The sequence below is a fragment of the Marmota flaviventris genome, chromosome 3, assembly GCF_047511675.1.
Source record: "Marmota flaviventris isolate mMarFla1 chromosome 3, mMarFla1.hap1, whole genome shotgun sequence".
NCBI classification, from domain to species: Eukaryota; Metazoa; Chordata; class Mammalia; order Rodentia; family Sciuridae; genus Marmota; species Marmota flaviventris.
The window spans coordinates 51,065,751-51,084,978 of record NC_092500.1 but is presented as its reverse complement, the minus strand read 5'-3'; the positions used below and the strand labels follow the sequence as shown (position 1 = coordinate 51,084,978).

Here is a 19,228-nt window from a genome sequence, read left to right as displayed (position 1 = left end):
GTACTGTATATGTGAGTTATCACTGTTAACCAGAGCTGAGGATGTCTGTCAGGTATTGTCACTCTAAAATGACTCTGTCCTCCTCTCTCCATGTTGTACTCTTTGGAAGGCAGTCATTGTATGTAGCCCGTAGCTCCCCCCAACTCCTAAGGAGGAGAGAGATATATTTCCTTCCCTGAAAATAGAGTAGATCCTGTTTTTTTTTTTTTTAAATACTATACTACTTCTCCCACCTTCCAATGTTCTCTTTAGATCTCACTTATACTCTAAGCTCCAATCTCATTGCTCTGTTCCCCTAAATGGTAAAATTCCTCAAAAGGGCTACTTATAGTCCAGTCCCTTTTTCTTCCTTGAAACTTCACCCATCATGTTTTCATTCCCCCTCCTCCTCTTGAAACTCCTCCTCACCATGGCTAAACCCAACCGTCATTTCTCAATATTCTTATTTGATCACTTGAAGCACATTCTTTACTTCTAGAACATTATACTTTCTGATATTCTTCTTACAAATTCTTCTTTGTCTCTTAGAGTGCCCCTGGGCTTAGTCCATGGATCTCTTCTCTTCTGTTTGTTTACTATACCAATTATTTTGAAAATTCCATCTATATGCCAATAATTCCCAAACTTTTAGCCTGGCTCTCTCTCTTAAATGTCAGTCTTCTTTATCTATTTGTCTATTTGACAGTATCTCTAACCTAAGAAATGCCCCTCCTCCCAAAGATTTCCCATTATTTAGGTCAAAATATTAGTCTTTTGGGCCCAGTGTGGTGGTGCACACCTGGAATCCCAGCAGCTCAGGAGGCTGAGACAGGAGGATCTTGAGTTCAAAGCCAGCCTCAGAAACTTAGCAAGGCACTTAGCAACTCAGCGAGATCCGTCTCTAAATAAAATATAAAAAAGGGCTGGGGATGTGGTTCAGTGATTGAGCACCCCTAGATTCCATCCCTGATCAGTACCCCCCCCGCCAAAAAAAAGTTAGTCTTTTGGGACTCCTTGCTTATTTTACAAACCATATCTTGTCTCTCAGCAGTTGATGCTATTAACTCTGCCTTTAGGAATTATTTACTAATCTAACCACTACTTATCACTGCCACTTGGTCCAAACCATCAGATCTCACTTTGATTATTTCAACAGTCTCCTAGCTGCTCTTGAGCTTCTCAAAACTCTTTTCAGTGCAGCAGTCATTGAGCCTGTTAAACAGGTAAAACATATTATATTGGTTCTTTATTCCGAACCTCTGGTAGCTTCCTGACTCACTCAAGGTAAATGCCAAAGTTCTTCATGGCTTCTCTTGCTTCTTTCTCCCTCTTATTTGCTTAACTTTAACACATTAGCCTCTGTTCCTTGAATAAGCAATGGCAGTTTTCCCTGCAGGTAACCTTAGGGACGGCTTCTTCTCTAGCATCATGTTTTGTGTAACTATTATCTACCCTGACCATTTTAAAAAGGATACTCTTCCATACCTTTCCTCTCCTGCTTTAGTTTTCTCTATTATCACTTTTATTTTCTCTCACATACTTCTTGTTTGCGTATTGTCCACCTAAACATAAGTTTCATCAGGTCAGGGACTTTTTTTTTTTTTAAATTTCATAGTGACTTTCCTAACATCTGAAATTTACACTTGGCATAGAGTAGACATTTGGTAAATCTCTGTTTTGAATGAACTAACAAATGAGCAGATGTCTATTAAATGTCTAAAACCTCTTTGGACAGAATCTTAGACAAAGCATTATATTAGATGCAACATTGGGGCTCCTCCTTGTAAGGATTTTCCAGTTTGCAAGCAACAGACCTATATACATGTTACAAAGAAGTTAAATAAGGGAAGGATGTATGGGAAAATTGTATTGATCATCATCTGGATATGAAATTCTACAAATTCTGAATTGCACACTGAAGTGCTGTTTTTGAGAGTGAACTTTTCTTTTATTGTCTCCCAGAGTATTTATGTTAGGTCCTTAACTGGTTTCTAGTTTTGATAGAACCAGACAGATAGAGACCTGAGCAAACATGCATGTTTACTCCCACACCTGGCTATAGAATAAATCTTATTCAGATATGGGTTAAAATGTACACAGAAACTTAAGCCTAGGTATGACTAAGTATTATCTCTTGTAAAATGTATTCACTACAGAGTGTTCATTCTTACAGTCTGGGGTGAGGGATAGAACTAACTTAGATTTTTGAGTCTTATTTTACTTTTTTGGAATTAAAAATATTTTTAATTTTATAGGTCATTTTAAAAATGCCTAATTTCTTTGTAGACAGATATCTTTCTGTTACCTAAAAACAAACTTTGTAAGATGTTGTCTTAATTTCCCAGGGCTTTTGTCATGTGGTCATATGCAAATACAAAGGTTCCAAATAGGGGTGTGTTGCAATATTCTAAAAAACCCCTTCAGAGACATATTTGCATATGGAGACATGATTTCTGCAACCGAATTCCCCAGTGGTTAGCACTACCTAGACAGTCCTGCACTCTCAAAACAGTCTCCAAGGACCTTTGAGCATCTACTAATAATAGCACTTAAGCAATGGTTATCTTCATATAAACTGATTTCTCAACTTAGCAGATCAACTTTTGGGTTATATTGTACCAAGATGCCTTTCAACAACAGACTTGCCTTCTAAAAAATGCTTTAAAATAATGCTGAACTACAGCTTCTTTTTCTAATTTATTTTTTCAACTTGGAATACTCTTGACTTTAATAACACTACTAGTCATTGGAAACTTTCCATTTTATTTTTATTTGATTTGTACTGTGCATAAAGAAAGTCCTGTATTCTGAAAGGGAAAAAGCAATGAAGGTTTGGCAAAAGCTAGGAATAGTGGAGAAGCGTATTCTTGTTGCATCATGTAGGAGCTATTGTTGTGTAGAATTGGATCTAACAGAATCATACATTTTATGAATGCTAGGAATACTCTGTAGTGGTGTGTCTATTCAGAATGCATCGTCCTTAGAGAAAAGCTTTTAAGGCTGCACCATGAATCGCCAGTTAGAGAAAGCATAGTTCATCTCTTGTCCTGATGGCAATCCATACATGTGGGCAGTATTTGTTTTGACAGAGTCCTGATCAGTTTCTCACTGAGAACTATTGTTAGAAAAATGCCTTTGCCTAATCCAGCTTTGCAGGTTCAGACTGCTTTGGTCAGCATTAGGAAACTAAAAGCCCTAGCTCATTTGGCATCTGTTCATTCATATTGCAGCTGAATCTCAGGAATGTGCTTAATAGAGAACATCTTACACTAGCAGTTCCTCAGTCACATATAGGGATGGGAGACCACAGAGTTATGACCCACTGCACTTTTAAAAGGAACAGTCACAAACTAAGAAAAAGAAATATTGGAAGTGGAATTATGCAGGAAAATGGACTCCCTCTGGAATTTAGAGCATTAAATCTAGATTCCCCTAATAGTTATAAACTTTTCCTTTCTTATTGTGAGAATTATGTGAATATAAAATTACACGTTTTTGTGGGGAGGTGGGTAGGGGGGATTGAACAGGGACACTGTACCACTGAGCCACATCCCCAGCCCTGTTTTGTATTTTATTTAGAAACAGGGTCTCACTGAGTTGCTTAGTGCCTCACTTTTGCTGAGGTTGGCTTTGAACTCGAGATCCTCCTATCTCGCCTCCCAAGCCACTGGGATTACAGATGTGTGCCACTGTACCCGGCAATGTTTTTACCTTTTATAGGTAAATAGAGTATGTGAGATTCCTGTGACTATTGCCACTGATGGATCTTTCAAAAAAAAAAAAAAGTGAAACTGCCATCACTTTTCAGAAATCTGAGATTGGTCCCATTGTTTTTAGAATTAAGTTTAAGTTTTTGTGCAAAAACCCAGGTCCTCCATCTGTCATTCAGCAAATATATACTGATCATCTAGGTGCTAAGCATGTTCCTGGATATACAAAAGCAACATGGAGACTTCATGGGGCTTGTTCTCTTTAATATGAACCTCTGCTCAGGGCGCAGTGCTCAGCTCTGCCCTCTCATGCCCTCTTCATTGTTTCTGAAGCAGTTCTCTATCTGAATCACCTCCCTTCTTCCCTCAGTCTAGGCAAACCTTGCTCCAGTCTCAGTTGCAAGTCTAGCTGAAGTCTTGGTCACCCTCCTTTTCCTTCCCTGACTGCAGTTTCCCACAAGAGCATTTTCCCTTTTGGCCCCTGTGAAATTATGTGCCAATACGTCTTTTCCCAGATTGTATAGAAGTATAAAAGGAACTATTTTATTTATTTTTTAGAAAAATATAGGAAAAAGGTATAGAAGGAACTATTTTATTTTTAGAAGGCAGAATTTGTTCTGTGTTATGTAAATATTCATCATTATTCATTTATATGGTACCTTATGCCTAATATTGGGTAAATATTTGCCACTTAATTTTCTAGTAGAAAAAGCAGAAACCTAAACTTCCCCTTTTCTGGAAGGGAATATTCTTTTGATATTTAGGGTTCCCTTACAGGAATGTGAATTTTGAGAATGCAAAATGATTTGAAGACTAGAAGTGGTTTTTTTTTTTTTTTTTTTGCTTCATTTTGTTTTTTTGGTGCTGGGAATTGAACCCAGGGCCTCCCACATGCTAAGTATGTGCTCTACCACTAAGTCACACCCTCAGCCCTAAAGAATGGAAATGTTTTAGTCCATGCTTTTATAACCAGCAGGCCAAGAAAGATAACACAAATTTAGGATATATTATAGGTGGGAGAGCTTCAAAGAACAGTTACTAATGGGAAGTTTGAGATTGTTCAGTGGGACTGTGGTTTGCCTAAAGTCTTCCTGTAGGTCCAGGGCTACCACTAAACACCTATGTTCCTGCATGCACATCGAGGCCCACAGCCATGCTCTGTTTTGACTGAAGTCTTTTGTTCTTGGGAGATAGGACAGTTTACAGGGCTGAGAGTTATTTGTTGGTTTCCAGATGAAATTCTAAATTCTAGCATACCCTGTCAGTCTTATATGCAGTATTTACACATATTACAATACTTACAGTATTGACATAGTATGAGTTTGCTTTTTGCTATTGGGAAGAACACTGGGTCCAGTGCATCTGTCTCCCATCCAGTGGCCCAGCATTCCAGGCTTCTTCCATCATGAGATACCCCCATGTCAGCATGTGCTTTTACCACTGCTGCAGCAAGATTGGGAACCTGGTAAATTGTGCCTTGACTCTTCAGTGTTTCTGCTGGAATAGGCGCATTACTAATGTTACAGAGAAGAGAAATGTAATCCTCCATAATGGGGTAGGGAATTGGAAATAATGGAGAGCATTGGTTATGTCCACCACATCAATTTTTGGCTCAAAGAACGGGCAGTAGTGGCTTCAAATCCTTAAGAATTGGTCTCCCTTTAGAAATACTCATTGCCTTAAACATGGCTCAATGTCTGTAAAACACTTCTGTAGTGGAACTTTTCCTGGGTCTTTGTCTTAGTTAGGGACCTATCTCCATGCCCCACTGGTGTATGCAATTACTGTACCCTGGCTCATCATAGATAACAGCAAATGTTTGAACACCCCAATCCACAGTATTCTTTCAAGGGTTTCTTGAAATAGCTAGCTAAAGTGTTCATGACAAATGTGTCTCAACCAAAAAGCCAGACCACATATATAAAAAAGAATAGCAGTTATCTCTCATTATCCATAGGGGATTGGTTCTAGGACCTATGGGATTACAAAATCTATAGATCTCAAGTCCCTTATATAAAATGGGATAGTATTTGCATATAACCTATCCACATCCTCCCACATACTTAAAATCATCTCTAAATTATTTAAAATACCTACATCAATGTAAATGGCCACTGAAATAGTTGTTATACTGTATTGTTTAGGGAATAATGACAAAGAAAAGAAGTCTTTACTTGGGCAGTATAGACAATCTTTTTCTGAATATCTTTGATCCATAGTTGGTTGAATTTACAGATGCAAACCCAACAGATATTTAATCTGTATATTAAAGAGCATCACACACCAGATCTTACCAATATTTTTGCTCTACAATCTTCCCTTTTTTTTGTAAAGATAGCAATCTAAAACATATTTGGCATTTGGATAGTTTTTTTGCCTCTTCATGAGATACTGTCTCCATAAAAAAATAAGGAATTAATAATATATTCTTGCCAGAACTTAAAATAAGGGGGACAAGTAAAGACATTCCAACTCAATAATGTCAGCTATTTCATTAAAGCTAGTTTCTTTTCCCCCTTGTAGCCTAAACATGCATTCGAACTGAAAGTCACATTTATCCTCCCTGTTTGATATGTGATCACAAAAGCTGCCAGTCTCTTTCACTCTATTCTCCTACAAGAAGTGACTGGATTAATTCAAGATGTAACTTTGTATGTGTTAGTCAGGATAGACTATGGTGTGCTTCAATAATAAACAATACCAAAATTTTAGTAGTTTGACATAGTATAAGTTTGCTTTTTGCTGTTGGGAAGAGCACTCAGAGTCTAGTGCATCTGTCCCGCATGTGGTGACCCAGATTCCTAGGCTTCTTTATTCATGAGACAACCCTAGGTCAGCATGTGCTTCTACCATTGCTGTAGCAGGGTTGGGAACCTGGTAAATTGTGCCTTGACTTTTTAGTATTTCTGCTAGAATAGACACATACCTAACCTTACATGGAAGGGAAATGTAATCCTTTGTAATGGGGTGGGGGATTGGAAATATTGGAGAGCATTGGAACTATCTACAATATCAACTTTTGGCTCAAAGAATGGGGTTGGGGGAAGTAGTGGTTTCATATTCTGAACTTTTTCCACTTTCAGGTTTTGTTGAGAGTCCCAGCAAGAACATAAAGTTGAAGTAAATTGAATATTACAGCAAACCAGATAGAACCGAAAATTTGGGGAAAGAGGTTACCATATTAAAGCAGAAAATGCTTGCCTTTCTGATGTCTTGATTTCAAATACTATAACTTGTATAGCAACTCCTTAACACAAACTTTGGACCCTGAAACAGACTTTAAACAGAAGAAAGTTCCATAAGGCTAATCACTTCCTTAGATCTGAGCATCTGTTTGTCTTTTGAAAGGACATCAGCCTTTGAAGAATATCATTGGTAGATTGGAGAGTCCTTTAACAAAGTTGATTTATTTGCTCTTTGAGGGTTCTTTCCATATTCATGTGTGGCAGGGAGAAAAAGGTACTGAGTCTCCATCACTAGTTATTGTGGTATACTGGGATCACCATGATCAACTTCAGATGATAGTTGAATTATATCCACAGATCATTATCTGGGATCCTACATTTTTTAGAGTCTCTGGAAGGTAAAGCAATGAGGGAAAGCTGCTGTTACCATCAATGACTCAAAAGCACATTGTTAATCTTAGAACTCAAAATGACTTATATTATTATAGGAACTTGTATTATTATAAGAACAAGAAAGCTACCTTTCTATCATTTGCCTTCTCTCACCCTCCCTTGCCTACAGTACACTTTAAAATTTGAAAGTTGTACAGCAAGGTGAAATAAGTTTTCAGTTGAAAAATCCTTTTAACTCAGAGTACAAAAAAAAATACACTTTTAGTACCACTTTAAGGTATTTTTACAAGATCCAAAACAAGCCATATACATGGGTCTCGAGCAGTGAAGAAAAGCCTAATATCCTTAGTGAAACATTTTCCTAACCTACCCAGATACTAATTTTTAATTACTCAAAAATATTCAACAGCAAAACTATGTGGAACAAGCATTTAAAACACTCTTGCATGAAAACCTCAACATCTGAACCTAACTGTATTACCAATAAATAATACCCACCCTGAAAGGGGTGAGGAGGAAAAGAATTAACCTAAATAATTTTGGAAAACAGCATCATACTGGATGCCTTTAAGCTAAGGACAAAAAGAATTATTATGCTCTAATTTAGTGAATGTGTTTCTCATGGGGGTAGGTTAGCAATTCTGAAAGTACTTTATAAAGTGTAGTAGAAGTAAATGAACAAGTAAATATAGCATCAATGATAAGAGTAGATTAAGTTACTAAGGAGGAATGACTAAAATGTGAACCTCTGGGATTGGATTAGAATCAGAGGTACTAGAATAAGCTCTTGGTTTGTAATATGTATACATACAGATAGAGAAATGTGGATTTGTGGACTAGTGTACATCTCTATTTATTAGCTCTGTCTGCTTTGAGAGCCTCCAGGCAATGGAACTGTAGCCACCATGAGCACATTTGGTACCTGCATCTTAGCTTCTAATCACCACTGAAAACTTGGGCAAGTAGTTAATTCCAGTGCTGGGGAAGGGGAAATACAAAATAAGCCTTGAGCATCTTGTAGAGTCAGCAACTAAGAAAGTACTTAAATAAAGATAGGCCTTGTCAGAACATAGGAGCCAACCTAGACAGACAAAGCTAGAACCGCTTCAGCAACAAAATAAATAATGATAGTGTGTCAGTCAGTTTTTTGCCACTGTAACCAAAAATGAAAAATGAATCACTTAGAGGAAGAAAAATTTATTTTGGTTCATGTTTTTTAGAGATTTCAATCCATGGTCAGCTGACTCCATTTCTTTGGGTCTGAAGTAAAGTAGAACATGGTGGGAGGGTGTGGCAGAGGACAGCTGCTCAGCTCACGGCAGCTGGGAAACAGAGAGAGACAGGGAGGAAGGGGCCAAGGAGAGGATGTATTCCCCAAAGGCATACCCCCAGTGACCACTTCCTCCAACCATACCCCACCTGCATATTATTTCCACCTCTTCCTAGAAGTCGATTAATATGATTAATCCACCAAATGGATTAATCCACTGATGAGGTTAGAGCCCTCATGATCCAATCATTTCCTAAAAGCCTCATCTCTGAATATTGCTGGCTTAGGGACCGTGCCTTGAAGTACCTGAGCTTTTTGGGGACATCCCAGATCTAGACCTTGATAACACTGAATTTTAACCATTAGAATAGAATAAATACCCATAAATCCATTCTGTTCTACATAAAAGTTGAGTAAATACATGAGAATGAAGGGATACTCTTTATTACAGAAAAGTTACAGTTCATGAACATAGAAGGAAAAAAGACAAAGTAGAAAAATCACCATGAAGCAAATACTACAGTAATAATTCTGATAAACAAAAGTACTGGTGGGTGCAAATATTAGTAGACCAAATCTGCAGCGAAGCAGTGAATTTCCACAATCTCAAAGCATCTTCCCCCATAGAGCTATTAATTATAAATAAAAAGATAGCTCAGTAGTGGAGAAACCCTGCAGACACCACCTTATCCAAATAATCAAGATACACACTAATGGTGATAAGACATCATATCATAACCCCCTGGATATTACACACTGAACAGGGCACAGTGTCATTTCACTGTCTGGAAAGATGAGGAGAGACTGAGAAATCTCTACCCACTGGAGGAGACTCAGGAGAATAAATGATTAAATGTAATGTGGGAAACTGGAAAGGATCCGAATCAAAAAAAGTACTTAGTGAAACAACGAATAAAAGTAAATAAGATCTGCAGTTTTGTTATTACTACTTCTGATAATTGTATCATGGTTACTACTGTCAATATTAGTGGAAGGTGGGTGAGGAGTACCTGCTAAATTATTCAAAATAATAGTTAGTTCAAATTATTCATTGATAAGTAAAATATACGAGTATTTCAATAAAAAATAAACTGTTCTTTGGTTCTTTCTATTGTACCTTCCACAGCAGAGAGACTTTCTAACAGTTGGCTGGATGTTCGTCATATTGAAAAATACGTAGACCAAGGTAAAAGTGGAACAAGAGAATTGCTGTGGTCCTGGGCACAGAAAAACAAGACCATCGGTGACCTTTTACAAATTCTTCAGGAGATGGGGCATCATCGAGCGATACATTTAATTACAAATTACGGTAACCACTTTCTTATAATATGGCTCTCAGTCCATCCTATAGGAATTTTAAATTGTAAATGGAAATGTTGTGTTTTATACACGACATCATGCTGTATGTCAGCGATTCCTTACTTGTCACTTTTATCTTCAGGGGAACTTGAAGCTTTGTATTTGTGTGTGACACTTTTTTTTATTGCCTTGCTTATACAACACATTACTTTTTGAGGTTTTAGAGATTTTTTTTTCTTAACTTTTACTTACAAACTGCAGGTTTGAAATGTTTTATTTCTATCAGCTAATAGAATCAGCTTTCTTTCCAAAACTCAGACTCCTTGAATCATAAGTATAATCAGAATTGCAATGTTTAAGTAAAGTATGGTAATGCTATCCTTTGTTTTGTTATAAGAAATATAATAAGTGTCTCTCTCTCTCCCATATTTTAGTGCAAATAATACCTGCAGAATAAACTTGGAATTTGTCTTTTATATTCACTGCTGTTTTTATGTCATAGCTTTTAACTCTGCCTCACTTTTCTGTCATTCATTCTATAATTCTTCCCTGTGTGTCCTATTGTCATGCCTTACAGTCAGAGAAATCCAATAAATAATGCCTATGAAGTTTTCTCCATTTATTCTTTGTCAGTAAATAGTCTCTTAACATCATTTGTTCTGTTTCTTCCACTTGAATTTATTCACTTCATCAATGATTGTGATTGATCTTGGGTCCACCATGCGGCCAGCGCAATGGTTTCATTAATGAGGTTCTTGGCATAAAAGTTAGCTAGAAGAGATCGAAATAAAACACACAGACTCAGTTACCTTATTTCTATTGCCAGGTCCGAGACGGCTCCCCTCTCTGGTTCCCTCCTCTAACCGCCCAGCAGGGCAGCAAGGATTACTCAGGGCTAGCAGGAGAGAGAGAGAGCGAGCACGCCAGGGAGTAGCCTTTTATTGGGGAACAAGAAATTCAGGGGAGAATTCCATCCAATGAAGGTTGAGGGGGGGCCACACTCCAAGGTCAGGGTCAGTGATTGGGCCCCCGAGGTCAGTGGTCAGTAACACCCCCACACGGACGGGTTCTCTCATCAGGAGAGGGCCGGGAAAATTCCGACACAGCCAGAAGCCTCAGACCCAAACCGGGAGTCACCCAGTCACACGTGAGGATGGCTCTCCACACTTGGGCCTTTGCATTATAGATTCAAGACTCATGGGTCCAAAGCGTTTGAATCAACATCTTCATTCTTTGGCTCATTTCATCCAGGCATATTTTCAGTTTTATATAATTGTACACAGGTTCTTTGATCACATACTTAATGTGCATGAGCCTGTCCCTTCTTACACAGAGAAGATTTACACACACAAAGAAATCGTGAGAGATCTGTACCAGAAAACTATTGCTTCTGCATGACTTTTATTTAATAGATATTCATTCCTGGGATATTGGTTCTCAGTAAGCTTCTGCCATGATATTACCTAACTTGGCTAATTCCTTTTACCTTTTCTACACTATTTCTTCACGTGGTTTAGTAGAGCATAATGCCTTACTCAACGCTGAGCAAGTGGAATGCACTAAGTCCCTGGGAACTGTAAATACCGTGCCTTTCATTATCTCAGCCTTTTCCAACCTCACAAACCACCACATGGCTTGCTGTTCACAGGCTCAACCTAGCACAATTTAATGGGACGCCCAGATTTGTTTTATAATTCTGTTTTCTGGAATAGATTTCAGAGTATGTTTTCATTCTCTATGTTGTTTATTTATGCAGCAGAGAATGATTTGGACTATCCAAAGACAAACATTCCATGTTCTTGGGTGACTCCTAGTCTGCTACACATGCAAATTTGATTTCATTTTTTTAAAATGTGAGATTAGCAGACTAGTAGAGACAATTATTTACTACTCTACTAAAAAAAAATAGGTAAATTTGAGATAAAGAAAAAAGATAGTACTTCACTCTGAGTCTTTTAACAAAGAAAATATAGTATATATGTCATATAATATAACATATAATATATAATATAACAAAGTAAATGTAATTTATTGAATTGATGCTTTGAATTAAATCATAATATGGAGAAAGTTAATTGGACAGCCTGCTAAGTGGACAGTGATGATTCACTGGGAGCATGTCTGCTGAAAATATGTGTCCTGTGGCAGCTACTAGAGGTTGGAGTTCCTAATGGAAAACACATGAAAAGATTTAGTCTTTCTATGCTGCCAGCATGGACAGATATATCAGGTATCCCAATAATGCCTACTTTTCTTTAGGGTATGTTCTATTTGGTGGGATTTTTGTTGTTGTTGTTTATTTAGTTTTATTTTTAGAGTAATGTTTGACCTTTTTGTCTTCTACCCTCCAGGATCACTTTGTATGTTTGGATTGTTTTCTGAGTCTTACTGAGAAGTTTCCTCCCTGTTCCTTCAGTTCAGGTTGCTGCCATTAGATAGTTTCTTTGCATCCACATACATTTCCTTAGATCTCAAGACATAACCAAAAATTTCAAGGAATTAGAATCTTTACTTATTAGATTTCTGTCCATACATACATGACATATTTTGTATTTGCATTTCAATGATTGAAAGTTGTTTTCCAGTTTTGACATGAAATCCACAGCTTTCTACCAATTTCTTAGAAGAACCATTTTGAACCTTCGATTTTATGACAATTAAGTATTATCTTTCTTTAAAAAAAGTGGGGGACAATGACTTTTAGTGCCCTTACAGCCTCCATACTTCAAATGCTGTTCTACTTGAAGATGTTTGTCCTTCCTTCTTCTTTTCCTTACTATTTTTTTTTTTTTTTTGGTCTAGTTGCCCTGGCTAGAATCTTCAGTGTAATATTGAATAGAGGGCTGGGGCTGTAGCTCAGTGGTAGAGCGCCTGCCTCACACGTGGGTTTGATCCTTAGCACCACATAAAAATAAATAAATAAAGATATTGTGTCCATCTACAACTAAAAAAAATAAAAAAAATATTGAATAGAAGTTGCAAAACTGGACATTATTCCTGTCTTGATCCAGATCTTAATGGAAAAATATCCAGTCTTTTGCCATTGAGTATAATGTTAACTGTGGACTTTTCATAGATGTCCTATATCAAATTGAGGAAATTCCGTTCTAGGGATTTTTTTTTTTTTTTAATCATGACAGGGTACTGGATTTTATCAAACGCTTTTTCACGGTCTGTTGAGGATGAGCATGTGGATTTTTTCCTTTATTCTGTTAACGTGGTGTATTACATTGATTAATTTTCAGATGTTAAGCAAATCTTAGACTCCTGGGATAAATCCCACTTGGTTAAAATATGTATTCCTTATGTGTTTCTGGATTTGGTTTGATAGTGTTTTGTTGAGGACTTTTGCATTTATATCCAGAAAGGATCTTAGACTGCACTTTTCCTGTGTCTTCATGTAACATTGGTATTAGAATACTGACTTTATTGAATGATTTGGGAGTTGGTCTATCTTCTTGTGTTTTTAAAGAATTTGTGTAAAACTCAAATGTGTGGTAGAATTAAATGGTGAAGTCATCTAAGCCTGGGCTTTTCTTTGTGGAACTTTTAAAATACTAAGTTGATCTCTTTACCTATTATAGAGACAGATTGTTTATTCCTTCTTGAGTTAGTTTTAATAGTTCTTGTCTTTTTAGGAATCTACATTTAAGTTATCTGATTTTTTGGCATAAGTGTTATTTGTTCATAGTATTCCTTATAATTTTTGTCATTTCAGTAACATCAGTAGTGATACCTACTCTTTTGTTCTTGATTTTAGTAATTTGAGTATCCTCTCTTTTTTTCCTGGTCAGTCTAGCGAAAGAATAGTCAATTTTGCAGATCTTTTCAAAGAACCAATTTTGGTTTCATTGATTTTTCTCTTTTTAAAATTCTCTTATTTTATTGATTTCCACTCTGATCTTAATTATTTCATTCCTCTGCTTGCATCTGTTTAGTTTTCTGTACCTTTTCTAGTTCCTCACTGTGAAATTTAGGCTATTGATTTAAGATATTTCTTCTTTTTTAAGGTAGGCGTTTGCAGCTATAAGTTTTCCTCTAGGAACTGCTTGTTCAGCATTCTATAAGTTTTGGTATATTGTGTTTTCATTTTCATTTGATGTATTTTATAATTTAATTGTGATTTCTTCTTAGACTCATTGGTTACTTATGAGTTTGTTGTTCAATTTCCATGTGTTTGTGAATGTCCTAAATTTTTCTTCTATTGCTTCTACTTCAATTCCCTTGTGGTCAGCAAATGTACTTCATATGATTTCATAACTTCCAGATGTTTCAAGGATCACTACATTTGTCCAATATGTGGTTTGTTCTGGAGAATGTTCAGTGTGCATTGGAGGAGTATGTGTGTATTCTATTTTTGGAAAGAATGTTCTATAGATCTCAATTAGGTCTAGTTGATTTATAGTGTAGTTCAAGGAGGTGTGTTATTAATTGACTATGTTTTGGTGCTGGTTTTATAAGCAAAATAATTTTAAAAACACTAGAACACAAGCTAAGCAAAACTAGAAGGTAAAATAAAAATTGTCCAAAGTCTGAATCACAATGTCAGAAATGACAGGAAATTCTTTATTTGGGAAGGGGTAGTGAGTGTTGGTGTTTGATAATACACACACACACACACACATACACACAATCAACATCATCACAACCAGCTCTAATCATTTATGACACAAAATAGTACAGAAGATAAACAAACCCAGGAAGATGTAATCTTATAACTGTAAAAATCTAAAATATATGTGCAAAAAGCTGGTAACAATTCTACATTTTTTTCCTTTCAATTTTCTACTTTGCACTTTAATATTTTATTATGTCTACCAATGATTTTAAGTAGCTATTCATGTTTTAAGTGAAGAAAGTTAGTTTGTATAATGTTGGTTCATTAGAAAGCTATTTCACATTTGTAAATTTACAACCATTACAGTTGAATGAAATTGAACTTTAAAAATGAACATTACTAGCAAAATATTTATTTTCACAGTCTCAGAAAGGGGAACAAAGATCACATTTGGGACCTAAAATTGTTTTGTATCTGGTTCCCTTTATTTCTCTTTCAGGAGCAGGATTGAATTCTTTAGAGCAGAGTCATCAGGAGCATGGATTTCCAAACATATCCAAGGTAGATCACGTGTGCTTAGAAAATGATCCTTGAACTCCATTGTGTATATAGTTGAGCAGAAGGAATGAAATTCTCTGGCAGAAAGATGCTGGCTATGCAGGCACTTAACTAAGGCACAGAAATGCCTTAAAACTCTCATTATCCTTTATTGAATTGAAGACACAAGAAATTAGAGATTTATAAATATTTTCAGAATAAGAGCTTTCACCTATCTGTGGTCTGTCAGAGTTGAGATTTAGAACTATGTGTTCTTCATTTGTCTTAACTTTTAACTTTCCTTTTCTAGTTGGTATTTTGTATGTTGCTTTGAGTTTTTATTAGAGCAAATAAGCAGTACTCATTTCTGTAGCATTATAAGTCATTTAAATAGACTATAACTGACTATGGCATTGATTCTTGAGTTTTTACAGTCAATGTGGAAACTTTAAAAATGTACCGCAATGAATGCTATTGAATAAAGTAAAAATAACTTTGCTTTTATTAGCTTTTTTAAAGTTATATTCCACTCTATTGCACTGTATAGTTTCCCAGGGAGCTTTGCATTTCTGTTGAGGCTCTGTTCTTTCTAGATTTATGAAATGGAATTACTCTGGTGTGCATTCTTTCTTTTAGAGAAAAGCCAATGTCACAGTGGATGATGCTCTTATACCTGAACATAATGAAAAAGGTAAAAAACAAAACAAAACAAAAATAACAAAAAAACCCAAAACACACACACACACAAATAAACAACAACTTTGCTTTATAAAAATCATCCTTTTACATAAATGAGTTTAGAAGAGGAAATGCCCAATAAATACCTTAACTGTTTATATTCAGATTCAGTATAAAACTTTCATAGATATAAAAGTAGTTTCAATTTTGATTAACAAAATTCTCATTGACAAAGTTCTAATCAATGACATTTATTTTAAGAATCCATTTGCTAATGAAAAACATAATTGTGGTCTTTCTTTGTTAGTAAAAATTGCCACTTTTAAGTACCATAATAAAACATTTAAAAACTTAAGATGAATTTTACACTGCTTTAGAAATTTTCATAGCAATTGCAAAGATCTTTTGAGGTGATTATAAAGCAATGCTGAAGGTCAGTGTGAAAATCCAGTTATTTTCTGTATTAACTCTCCTATTTTATTAGTAGGGAGAATAATTTAGTCCCACCTGGGAAGACTACTTAAGCCTGCCTTGCCTGGATCTGATGCTTTTCTGGTTTGAAAGAAAATTAGAATAGTTAAATAAGATTTTAGTTCTTTAATAATAAGCTCTAAATCACCTTTAAATATCTTAGGGAGCATTTTGTAGTAACTGTGGAAATATAGCCAAGATTGGGCTCTGAAAGATTTAGCCAACCTTTCTTTCTTTCTTTTTTTTTCTTTTGATTACTTTTAAATGTTTTTTCCCAATCTCTCCTTTGGGTGATTTTTCAAAAAGCTGAAGCATGGGGAGAGTTGAGAAGTGTTAAGGAGTGATATCGGCCAAATTATATTGTTATATTATATTATTATATGCACATATCAATATGTAACAATAAATGCCATTGTTATGTATAACTGTGATCCACTAATAAAAATAAAAACAAACAAACAAACAAAATAAAAACAGCTGAAGCATCTTTCTGATTTGTTCTGAGAAATAAGTCAGGCCTTTAGGGGCTCATGAAAAGTATCTCTATCAGTCATGTTTGAAAAATATTGTTTAGTCATATGAAGAGTCTCATTTCCAGAGTTTTTGTTTGTTTTGTTCCAGGGATTGAACTCAGGGGCACTAGACCACTGAGCCACATCTCTAGCCCTAGTTTGTGTTTTATTTAGAGACAGGGTCTCATTGAGTTGCTTAGCGCCTCGCCATTGCTGAGGCTGGCTTTGAACTTGCGACTCTCCTATCTCAGCCTCCTAAGCTGCTGGGATTACAAGTATGTGCCACTGCACCAGTTCATTTCCAGTTTTTTTTTTTTTTTTAAATAGGTTTTAGGTTCATAATGGCTCCACAGAAACACATTGACCTAAGAATAAGGAAACAGAATCTTGGAAAAATTTCCCCAAATTTCTCTTTGGCAGATTTCTTTGGAGAGTTGACAAAACCACAATACTAGTGTTCAGATACCTAAAATGCCATTTGCTCTTTGGGATGATGAGATCCAGACCCAAGTTAATGTAGGCTATAGTTTGAGTTCTTGGGCCTTCTTCTATTGGCCTTCCCCTTGGCTCTTACATGTTTCCAATATGGCAACACTGACTTTCAGAAAAGGTGGCTTATCTTCTCCCTTTCTACTCTCCTTCCTAAGGAATATTGCTTGAATCCTCCATCAGATTTCAGAACATCATAGACGGAACCAAACATTTCCACAAAGACTTCCTGATTGGAGAAGGGGATATGTTTGAGGTATACAGAGTGGAGATTCAAAATCGAGCATACGCTGTTAAATTATTTAAACAGGTATGGCAAGAATTACTATCACAGAATATTGATTCCATGTATTTTCTCATATTTCATATTAAAATGTGTCATTTTTCATCAACAGTAAAGAAGGTGTATTTGAACATAAAATTTCATAAATGGAAATAAGATATATGAGCTCAGGTGACTGGAGAAATGACTGAGAAATGAATGCCTGTCTTTTTGGAATGTGGACATTAAATCCTTCAGATCCCCAGATATATTGCATGAGAAAAACTTTTCTGAAAAGCCTTGTAGGGCCTCTGGGACTTTGTTCAAGAGGATCAGGTTGTGCCAGTTTGCTTAGGGTGAGCGGCATGCTCTTCAGGCAGCTTTAGTGCCACACGTGAGCATTCAGTGTGACTTTATAAATTGTCTTCTTTTACAGTTCAGGAGGGTGGGAAAGAAGCGGCTTTAAATAGGAGCTACAAACCAATGATCAGAGCAGTTTAGAAGACAGTTGATTGACTGTAGCCAGTAAAGCAGAGAGGGAATTGGCAAATCAAATTTGTGCGTCAGTTAGCGACAACTACCTAGGCAGACACACTAAAGAGCTGACCTTCATTCTCTTCACTGTTGGTCAAGCATCAGGAAACATTTACTAACCTCCATCTTGGCCTGGAAATCTGAGTGTGTAGAGGTGAATAAGGCTTACTTCTGTTCTCAAGGTGCTCACAGTATTTGGGGGGGAAATAATCAAGTCAATAAAAGAGTGAAACTGATCGTAAAGAAGTGCTTATTTAACAGGGATTTGTACAAAAGATTCTGGGAGCACATAAAAGGTTGCATTTCTTACCACCCAAAGGAGGGGTGCATCTGGTACCCAGCAGAGGATGGGGCCCAGGTGACCACTCAATAAACATTTCTTTAAAATAAATGGAGGGCTGGGGATATAGGTCAGTTGGTAGAGTGTTTGCCTAGCATGCACAAGGCCCTGGGTCAATCCCCAGCACCACACACACACACACACACACAAACACACAAAATTATATATATATAAAATTATATATATATATATATATATATATATATATATATATATATATATATATATATATATTATATATATAAATGTAAAAGTGGGTGAAAGACAATGCTCTTTCAGCTGGATTTTGAGAATGAGTAGAATTTTAGCAAACAGTAAGGAGGGGAAGTATATTCTGGGTGGAATATAGCAGATGCAGAGGTCTAGAGGTATGTGTCTGCAAGCATGTGTACCTTACATGTGAATAACAGTTCATTTGGTGGAATGGAGTGTGCAGGTGGCAAGGAAGTGGCAAGGAAGTGGCAAGAAATGATATGAAAATAGGTGAAGCGAATGTGTCACAGGAAAGCAGGGAACCAAAATTCCAGAACTCGGTTCTTGTGTTCCAATGAAAGAAAATTTAAAGTCAGACACAAAAAGCCATGCAAGAGAACTTTATTATAAGTGAAAGTAGAGTAAAAGCAAAGTGAGGCTTAGGCAGACAGCACTAGAGAGAGAGAGAGAGAGAGAGAGAGAGAGAGAGAGAGAGAGAGAGAGAGAGAGAGAGAACCATCTCTGAGCAGAGAATGACAAAAAAGACAACACTATCTCCAGATTTATTACTGTTTGATGTTACCAGGAGAATTGGGCACCACCTTCTGTATTCTTTGCCAGTCAGGCGTTCAACTCCTTCTTCACATCAGGCAGTGGAGTTTTTGACCTTAGTTGATCCTTTCCGGAGCTATCATGGTGGCCATCCTATTTAGGGAGGCTTCCTCTACGAGTCAGTCCCATGTTAATACAGGCACTGGGGTTGATAGCTGGTTAGAAGTTACCTTGGTGCATCTGTGCTCCTAAAGGAATCTTCATTCC

General features: G+C 36.5%; 1 protein-coding gene across 1 annotated transcript in view; it reads left to right on the top strand.

Moving 5' to 3' along the window:
- Irak3 (interleukin 1 receptor associated kinase 3) overlaps positions 1 to 19,228 on the top strand; it is a 58,584-nt gene that overhangs the window by 4,840 nt on the left and 34,516 nt on the right. Inside the window, exons 2-5 of the mRNA XM_027925526.2 lie at positions 9,664 to 9,846; positions 14,894 to 14,955; positions 15,568 to 15,622; positions 17,240 to 17,391. Of these exons, the coding sequence (XP_027781327.2) occupies positions 9,664 to 9,846; positions 14,894 to 14,955; positions 15,568 to 15,622; positions 17,240 to 17,391 (452 nt within the window). The remainder of the gene's footprint in view (positions 1 to 9,663; positions 9,847 to 14,893; positions 14,956 to 15,567; positions 15,623 to 17,239; positions 17,392 to 19,228) is intronic.